This window comes from Opisthorchis viverrini (genome assembly GCF_000715545.1).
Source record: "Opisthorchis viverrini unplaced genomic scaffold opera_v5_508, whole genome shotgun sequence".
Taxonomy (NCBI): domain Eukaryota; kingdom Metazoa; phylum Platyhelminthes; class Trematoda; order Opisthorchiida; family Opisthorchiidae; genus Opisthorchis; species Opisthorchis viverrini.
Genome location: NW_008752172.1, coordinates 112,592 through 122,935, shown reverse-complemented (window position 1 = coordinate 122,935; position 10,344 = coordinate 112,592). Strand labels below are relative to the sequence as shown.

The window sequence follows — 10,344 nt, the reverse complement described above, 5'->3', positions numbered from 1 at the left end:
TGATTTCGCAACCGAACGACTAATGAGAAGTACCCTTGATTGTCAAAATCCCAATTTTCAAATATGTGCCAAGGAGAACATTGCAGATAATATATATAGGGAAAGTCTTGCGTCTGCCGTCAAGAGCACTGGAAGATGCAGATGATCCAAGATGACCTGACCAATTCGTCCCACTCCCCTGGTACGCGCTCATCATCCGCCGGGAGGTGCGTAGTGTTATAATGGAAGTAAAATAAGGGTACAAAACGCCACAACCTGCAAACAAAAATGCGAATCATTGATGCATCAATCTCTTCAGATGATGAGACGTTCCCGAATAGGTCGACTTGCATTTTCAACAGACGTTCATTTTTCAGAGGGGGTATCAATATTTGGAGAGGTTTGTTTAAAAGCATCAAGCATAGAAAGCGAACGCGAAAACACAACTGAAAGGTAGAGGGAGGAGCGATGGCGTTCTTTTGATTTTGGCGAATGTGATGGCTGAACTGGCAACCATTATCAAGGAAGTTGCTGAGCAGCTGTGAGTTATCAATTGCACGGCTATATACAGTAATTTAGGGTTTTGTATTTCAATAAGCGCAGGCTGGAAGTGGGTTGGGATGACTCAAATCCGAAAAATGTCGTCACACACTTAATCCCCGTAAGATGTGAAACTGTATCGTGGTAAGAGATTTTAGAAGCCAAAGCTCGCGAATAGACGTGCATTTGACGCTATTCAACGATTTCCCGAGCTGAGAAAACTCCTCACACTTTTAGAAACGGTATCTATTTTTTCTATTTATTCAAGCTTTCAGGAGGGCTATACTGTCGAAGAGCCCAAAACAGAAGCATACATAAAGTCCGCTTTGGAAGAATGCGTTTCGAAAATGAATTTTCTGGTACAGAGTTGGCACTACACTAACCACTTTAGACTTATCAAGATTTATGGCACAGTCTTGGATTGTTTACAAAGCCAGTAGTGCGCCTTCTTGTGATTACCTATTTTATTAGTTCAGAAATGTCACACCTTTCATAAACGCTGACAGAAATTCTTTGTTGGAAATGGGAGACACTTTTCCGTATGTTGATTTTGTTTTGACAGTATTTGTAGCCCCGTCACTGGGGTAATTTCACCTTCCAGGAGAGCAATTACCCCGGTAATCAGCAAGTCAAGTGCGGAAAGGATAATTAATTACGCTTCGAAGATGATCGCGAATTTAGTGAGTTTCGAGTCCGGATGCGGTACTTTACTTGCTTCGAAAGCAGCCGTTTAAAATCGTGGGTTGTTTGATCACTTCAGCCTCTTTAATAAGCCCCCCTACAGACTGACTGTCACATTCAGTAGAGCAGCTTTCTCCCACATGTTTTCCTCATCTTAATGTTTTGGACTATAATACAACTCTGCCGCAAGTGGTGGGTTACAGATACTTTTCTGGGGTTTATAACTAATCCATCGTTTATCCGTACGATACGCAGGCGTTGGCTTGGCCTAAAGGTCGTTGATTCATAGGAAATACTATATCTCCTGTTCTTCTACTTTGGATTTCTCAGGTAGGGCAACATTTGACACGAATTCACTTTTGCCAGTTTCACCGTCTCCGTCACATGAGTTTGATTTTCAGTATCTGCGAGGTCTTGCCCAAGTGCAAGTAAACTGACCTCATATAACCCTAAATTAATCCTCGCCTGCTTTTGAGAGGATCTTTGCTTTTAGTGTGTGTTCAAAAGTGTGATTGTTTCTGCTTCGCAAGTGTTCGTATGGATTCACAATCTTGATTTGTGCACCAAAAGTGGATCCTAGATATCCGCAAACGGAACCTTTTTGGTCTAATAAGTCTGACGGCAACGGATGTTTTACGCAGCTTTAACTCCTGCCGATATCCCCTCCCTTATTCGAAATTTAGTCAGTTCTTCCTCATCCAATTTTTTTTATGGAGTAAAGGCCCAGAGCTTGCGTTCAAAAGGATAGGGTTGGTAGAAAGTGAAAGTTGAATTGCCGTTTTTTCTCACTCCTCGCGACACGATCGTATCAGAGACGATATCACTAAAAGTCAGTGCTATAGACGGGGTTCTTTGGCTTTGTGCTTGTATGTTTTAGTTGATGGGTATAGATTTACATAGTTGGTTTGCATCGCGTATGTTTTAGTTTACTGTGCTACAATGAACGTTTGACTTTCCATCCGTGGCGGTTGAGGCTTATCGACATTTATCTACTAATTGTTGGGGTGGAGTTGTATTCGTTGGTGTTGCTGTTGAACTGTAAGTGCCACTCACGTAATTTTGTCACATCTTGTCTCAATTCTAGGTTTAGGCTGTTTTTTTACTTTATATTGACTGTAGCTTTCCAACGAATAATCTTGACCATGGAAAAATAGTTATCGGTGTGAAGGAGAGACTGAATTTATTCAGATAACCTAAGACAGGCCATCTACTGGAATTCAAAGATGGATAGCATTTCAGCTTTATTAAATGCTGCCACCCTAACGTGGTGGTTGGGCTTGAGTGCCACAAGGATTCCGAGTTTTACACTAGCCAAAACTCTATTCGACATGACTTAACCATATCAGGATGTCCAAAGAGAATCCATAGAATAGTTGAACTTTCACTGCGGTTAACCGTAGTGCTAGGTGGTCTGCAAGTAAAGCCGTACCGTTCTCTGTGACAGGAGTGTAAAGATAGTAAGGTGTTTCCTCCAGGTGACCAGCATGATGTATTTATGGACCGTAGTGCTAGGTGGTCTGCAAGTAAAGCCGTACCGTTCTCTGTGACAGGAGTGTAAAGATAGTAAGGTGTTTCCTCCAGGTGACCAGCATGATTGTATTTATGGAGGCAGAGGCGCTGTCTTTCTCCTATAAAGGATGGGTCGTAAAACGCTCGCTTTAAAATCCGCACATTCCGATCAACTATTGCCACCAAATGTCTCGGTGCGGGACAAAACACAAGTAAAAATTTTCATTCTCTCGATGCGGCTCCAACAGCAGCAACAGTAAAATATCCTTACCCCATTCCATGCGCTCTCGAGTTATGCTGGTCATACACAGCCAGTCGGATTGGTGCATCGGAAAAGTCGGTGGATCCTACGGGAACACCGGACCAGTAGATCATATAATTTTCACAAAATGTTTTTGATGATCGGTCGACTGGTCGCGCTGGGTAGGCTGTCTACTTTCCATGATTTATGACGTCTACCCTGTTCAGCCCTCGTCATTCAGCCTTGTGTCGGACAGGGACGATCAGTCCATGTCTTGGCAGCAAATAGTGAAAGCCGTTACCAGTTATCTCAGTCGCGGGACGGGACAGATCGATGGTGAATGATCGTGACATGTATGGTTGCATCATGCATCAAATTATTTGGGTCCTGTATCAAGGCTATCGCCTTTAGCATGTAGCTCTTACTCATTGTCATACCGGACAAACAGATCCATTTGACGTCTGAACTGATTAGACTATTGCATCTAATGCGTGACTATCTATCCCTTATTATTATTATCCTTGGCGAGTGAAGCCGTACAAGGTGGAACCACTGTACTTGGACGCAAGGATCACAAGCTAAACAGTATAACTTAACTGCCTGAAAACTATGGAAGTACCATTCTTTGTTAAAGAGCTCCATCTGGCTCTTTATCTCCCGCCAATGGTCCACTTCGGTCAGCCTGTCTGCCAATCTCATGACTATTGTTCCATGTATGAACCAAAGTACAGTAAAAGGACCAAAATAATCCATTACTGGGTCCAGCAAGTTTGGTCAACTTTGCGGGTCACACTGGGTGACATTTATCTTTTATTTAAACGTTGCTCTCCCTTTCTGTTTGTTGTATAGCACACAAAATTCTTCGCATTACCAGTGCATCCCAAACAGCTTAAGAAGAGTTTATACATTTCTCACCCTATTTTTCGGGTAGCTAGTGATTTTAGTACTATAGAAATGAGCATCTAGGGTATAGTAGTCTTCAATCGTTTTATTGGTTGTCTGGTTTAGTTAAAATCGGCGCTTCTCGATACAGCATACAGTTTTTGTTCACTGTGTTAGATTACTCCCTACAGACTACAGTTCTGAAGCTGAGAAGTACAGATTTCATTGTGATCTTTCAGGCCGCTTTGGTTTTCAAGGAAAACAGATGGTGTCCTCTTTGGTAATTAATATGAACGCTCAAGCTAGATGACTGAGCCAGGTTTGGTGTTCAGCTTGAAGTAAACCTACCTTACAGATGATGGGGGGCGAATTCTTCAGTTGTGTTCTAAAAATCATCCGTCCCTGAACAATGCGTACTGCCAACACAAATAGTCACGGAATTAGTTTGAGGCTACTAGCTGCGAGTCAGTCAGGAACGCAGCCAAATCATGTGGCTGTTAGTCACCAATGGTTAGCTTCAGTCAAAGACTCGTTCTCTCCAACGACTCCAGTTGCATTATTTGTGGATTTATCTATCACCTTGACTTTTGTCAGTATCACGCGAGCTGAAGCGCGTTTATCAACTGCAGAAGGTTTCAGTAGCTCAATAACATCGACCTGATATGTCTCAAAAGCTACTAGAAACGCACAGTCACGTGGATGACGAAGACCAATCCCAGCTGTTCGTTCAATCCATCCGACTTGATCGAACGAACACTAAGTTTCGTTGAGATCAGCTGTTGGAAATGCTACACCAGTGACTAGAAGTGATGATTGCACACACAGACCCTTCGAACGCCGGTTATTGAAGAGCTGAAAAAATTACAGAGAAACCTGGTAGATTATAGACACTTAGGAGAAGAAGAAGGTTATAGTTAACGGCAAAAAAGAGGACGCGTGCCAATGAGATAGCTTGCTTAAAAGGTATAAGGCTAATCCATCAACGAATTGGTCGTCTTGGCAGATGGACTTAACACAGAGTAGTTTAAATGGCCTCCAACACAACCAATAGAAGTACACAACGAGCCTGAATGGAATACCGAATCATGTACCATGAACCCAGTGTAGGACACCACTCCTCCAACGTGACCAGGCACCTGCGCCGGATGGTCTGCATGATGCACTTGTGCCAAAGGGCGTTAAAGCTATAGTGAGCAATCAAAAGCCCTTAGTACGGAAGATTTAGAGCGAAAAATAGACCGCTGATGGGTTGCGGCTGTTCGATCTTGATGGCAGTTTCCCGAAAGAGTGCAAGAGAAAAACGTGTCTAATATCAACCTGGTGTTTATAGCATATGTTGTACTCTGAGATTATTGTTTACAGGTTCATTGCTTACCAGAAGACCTATTCGTGGGAGTCAAGCAGCACTTTCCTCTTAAATGAGGGTGCATTTACTATGTCGATACTTTTAGGCCTTCGCTGGAAAGTCTTTACTCACCCCATATTGATCGCTTTTTCGGCTTGTAGTCTGCTTTTGACTCTGTCGATCGTTGGAGTCTTTGGGAACGCCTGGCGACCATAAATCTCCGTGTTTTCCATCTCTTATGGGGGCACTGTACAAGATCTTATATGGATGCCTACGCTTTCGCCTAATTTTACCACGTTCAGCGGTGCATGGCAAGTGTACTCTCTCTCATCATCCCTCCTCAATTTTGTTAGCGATATGCTGCTCATAAATACTGTTTTTGAACTCCGTAATAGGAATTCCCACGGAGCGCTCCGTTTGGGTTCCATAGAATGATCAAACCATTCTTCCGCACAGTTTTATGTGCGCATGCCAATGCGAATTGCAAAGTTGTGCCCAAATGGCGGGTAAGATCAGACTTAAACCTAATGCAGACCAGCCAGACGACGTGGAAGATAGATTTATATACCTCGGCAGTTGTGTTTTTCCCAATGGAAAATTACTTTTTAATTATGAAAATCATGGTGGTTTTTGTCAGCTTTGACACGTGTAGCGCCGACTTGATGTCAGGGCAGATTGTACGCTGTGATGGTGAGATACGTGCTGCTCCCTAGATCATGAATATGCTTATATGGTTTAAGTATAAACTAGGTTTTTGATCTGTCTGAAACGTTAGTTGCATCTGGTTGGAACATCGAATTGACGGTGCTGATCTGCATCAGATAGTTTTAGGAAGAATGTGTTCCATGAGGTATGCCGGCTCGGAGTGTACTTTTGCATGTAAGTGAACCGTCTTTTTGTTAAACTGTTTTCTAATTCATTTGTTGGGTATAGACGAACGAAAAGTGGACAGTCTATGGCTTTGTGATGAAGAATGAGAGTACCAACCAGTAAAATTAGTCAGATTGCCAACCACTAATTTTCTCGGCGTTGATTCATGGGCCCATTTCATCACGGGTTATGACGCCGGCTCAATCACGCGGTCAGTGTCACTGTTGTATCAAAGCCATCGCATTCAATGTGAACGCTTCTTTTTCCCGTTTCTTCAGACATCTGTGTCGATATATCGAGAAACTGCCTACTGAATTGTCCCCAACGTTTTGCTGTATCTCCCTCGCTGCCCCACTTTTACGCTACCCAAAGCTGGAGCAACCAGTAGTTATGCACCTTCGTTACATGGTTTGAAGGCGAAACCGACTTAAAGGGGGAACCGATAGCGTTGATCCCTCACCGGAAGAGTCACTGATGCTTATACCGAGCGCTTTCAGAATATTTTGCCCGAGCTTAGTGATAAGTCCATAACGGTTATTGGCTTGATCTGTTTGAGTTTGTCCACTCCTACCACTCGGTTTTTGTCCACCTCAATACCGGTGTAAATTGCCCACAAACCTGCTGTAAATTTTGGTTCCGAAAAACTACTGTGAGACAGCTCATATTTGTCGCCAACAAAGTTGCCAGCACATCGCTACGAATATTTAAACGTTTGTTGTATATTTTTTATCCGCATGAGGGACAAATCTACGGGGAAAACCCACAAAACCTAGCGTTTCTCTCACATTTTGAAATTTCTCCCTTAGAACACTTCCAACTACCACACTATCAAACACTGGTGTTTAATTTTCTAACCAAATTTTAATGTACATAACATTCCAGTCGCACGTAGTTATAGTCACAATATCCTTTGTCTTCTTCCTCTGTGTCAGTGTCATTATCAACTACTACTAGTAAGATCATTTACTTGGATCTGCGTTGTGTCCTCTGCATGAGTTGCCTGAGATTAAGGTTTGGTCGACTGGTTTGGGCAATTTCAGAGGTCTGTCAATGTGGAAAAGACGTAGGTGACAGTTTTGCTCCTACTCAAAACGCCAATCGATAAGATATTGGCCTAGATGTCTTTAGCTGAGGTCTTTAAGAGTTGGTAATTTCGGAGCACTCCGGAATGGGTTAGAAGTAACTGAAGGTGTGAACATCATTAGAACCTGGGCTAAAAATATTCTCTTCAAATACAGACTGGGTTCCTCTAAAGGTGACCCTCGATTTAGTCGATCATGATGGTTTGATGGTAATGATGCCATACAAATTGAAGGCCCGAAAGAAATTTAAACAGTATTGTATGGTGTGATAGTTTCAACTACTTTAAAGAGGAAAAATACGAGAATGAGGGACACCGGTTCTGCGTATTTTTAAACCTCTGCGTTTGCTCCCCTTATTGATAACAGGGGAAGTGCCTTTAGCCTCGAACAGATTACTCTTGACACGCTTATCCATTGCTGATCTCACAGGTCTTAAAATGAATAATGAATTAGAACCGACTATCTCTGGTTGTACAGTGATCTCTACGGTATTGGGCAGCACTGAAGTTTTTTGTATGGACTGTAGCCACATCAGTCTTATTCAAGTATCTGATCTTTGACAAGACTGGCTTTGCTGAGGCGATGAGAATAGCCTACCGACCGCAGCTAAACTAAAAGTCAGAGGATTATTGAACCTTATTGAAGATATTTTACATCCGAACCAGGAGATCTAACCAGACAAAAAACGAAAATCGTCACCATCACTTCAAAGCATTACACAATTCCAGGTCCGTTATATCCTTCTAGCGGTTCTCTTCATATTCTCGCCTGTGTTGGTTGCTTTACGCCTTGGTTTGACGCGACACTAATCCGCGATATTCGTTATCAAATAACTACCTCCTCGGAATACTGCTTGTAATTTTTATTCCCTGCAACCCCCACCACTAGTCATGGTACCCAGTTTAATTTCAAACTCTTTCGGAAATCACGTTGTCTGTTGTGAGAGGACCACTCAATCGAACACAACGCGCGATTTTTAGTGTTACTGCAAATAGTTTGGCATTTATTTTGCCTAATAACTTTACACACATAACCATAGACATATCGGCACCTTTCATTGCTGGTGTACTGACTGTGAGCTACCAGCTTATGATCACTGCATCAGGAATACATCGATATGAAAAAAAATCGACCGTCTGATATCCAGTCAGTATTTGCATGTTTCTACCGCTGGTATGGGTCATTTTCAGACAGCGCACCAAAACTGGACTCGCTAAATGCATTATTCTCAGCAATAGCAGAAACATCATTGTACCCCTGTTACTTCATTTTGGAACCACTGTTGTCATGATCGAAACAGGGTCACAAATGGACTCAGCCCATTCGTAATGATTGTGAGAGGCAGTAACCCATTAGTGCACTGTTGCTTAAACTTTTCTTAGCAGTAAAGTCACAGGATGTTCAATTTGTTGGTGCGAATCGAACTTCACTACAAAAAAACGGTACCATAAAAATACCCATAACGTCTTTCTTGTTTTCCTCCGGCTATCGCAAAACTTCTTTCTGTATGTGCTTTTGCAGTTCTCACCCAACCGTTCGGCAACTGTTATGGAGGAGACACGTTTAAGGTGGTCATTACCATGATATGCCTACCATTGCGGTAACCCGCACCAAGTCATGTGGCTCACGTGATGAAGCAAAATGTGTAGATGGTATAAGGTAAATGTCAGACGCACACATGTAAGCAGTGATGATGTCCATGTAATAACGAGCGTTGATTCAATTAGGTTAGAGGCCCTCCATTCTGGACCCGTGTACTTTCTCGTATTTTCTGACGGCGTGACCTCAGGCACAGGTTGGTTGTCTTCACATTTTTTAACTATAATCTCTTATCTCAGTTTGACATTCAACATCTGATGTCAGACTTGTTGTTCACTTCAGACAAATGTTGCACGAGTTGAGTTTGTATTTAATAAAGATGGACACTTAGGACCGTTTCCCGACATGAGAAACATATTTCCTCCTTACAGTTACGATTGACGAAAACCGCATACATACAACAGAACGAACGTAAATCACTTGGTCGCCACCTCAGTAGGCCCACAGATCAGAAATCACTGAAGCAGAAAAAGCGCCTGAATGTGCCATCTAACAAAAGCTCAATTACGCAGCCTTTATCTACATACGGGACAGCTGCCGTCAACACTCCCGTTTTCAAACTAGAACATGTGTTTTCAACGGATAGATCTGACGAAGATAAGCTGTCGAAAGGCCAGGTAATGGAAACCTACAACCTAAAACAAAAAGCGGATGCCAAAACCCCCAGGTGTACTCTGTTCACTCGAATAAGTACAGACACTAGCTCTGATTTCTCCGGTGCGGTTGAAAAATGCAAAGTGGAGACTTCAAAAACCTACTTGGGACGACCAGCTCGTAAGATCTCTACCTCAGCACAGTCTGAAGGAGGCAGCGATGTTGACGAGAGGAAGCCCGCTAATGTACTGAGAGATTTGCACTCGAAATCCGCTGTTAAACGAAACTTGAGAAATTTATTACCCCAAACGTCCTCTTCTTCAACTAAAGCTGACTCAAACTGTTGGGTACACAGGTCTGATACACAGGACAAACAACTTCGGCTTACGGCGAAATCCACAGGAACCAATCATTTAGATCCACCCATCACCGCTGAACCTACAGCTTGCACCTCCAAACACGCTGATGTTATGTCGAGCAAAGAAATAATCCAACAGGCACGCAAATATGGAACACCAAACTTTGTTGCGCGAATGCGAAATGAACTACGGCGTGCACAAACCACTTCTGAGGTGAGTATTTCATTCGACGGCTCCATAACTCTTGTGGAAGTCTCTACTGATGAGGAAGTACTGCTGCAATATGGTTTTAAAAAGTCTGAACTCTCCAAGAGGTGGGAGTGATGTGTCACTATGGATGTCTTGCAAGACAAACACTTCGTATCTGGTCATATAAAGATGCCCACCTTTGATATTTGGCAAATTTCCATGTAAGGACCTGGGCATAACATGTGAAGTTTGTTTAATCGGTCGTGAGTCACGCATAGATTTCGGTGCACACGCTCCTTATATTATAATTTCACAAATTCCCTGTTACGCTAACTAGAGATTACCAGAATAAACTGTTTCACATCAGGCTTTGGTGACGCCGCTTCATTGGTTTGGTTTGGTTTGGTCACTCTTAAGGTAATTCAACATACACTCTTCAAATCATTCCATTTTTTGGGGGAAATTGTGTAGGGA

General features: G+C 42.7%; 1 protein-coding gene across 1 annotated transcript in view; it reads left to right on the top strand.

Moving 5' to 3' along the window:
* Positions 1-556: 556 nt before the first annotated feature.
* The window catches only part of T265_11506 (hypothetical protein), a gene marked incomplete at both ends in the record, with an annotated part of 38,863 nt that continues 29,075 nt past the window's right edge, over positions 557-10,344 (top strand). Inside the window, 3 exons of the mRNA XM_009178178.1 lie at positions 557-1,058; positions 1,121-1,199; positions 9,100-9,894. Of these exons, the coding sequence (XP_009176442.1) occupies positions 1,042-1,058; positions 1,121-1,199; positions 9,100-9,894 (891 nt within the window). The remainder of the gene's footprint in view (positions 1,059-1,120; positions 1,200-9,099; positions 9,895-10,344) is intronic.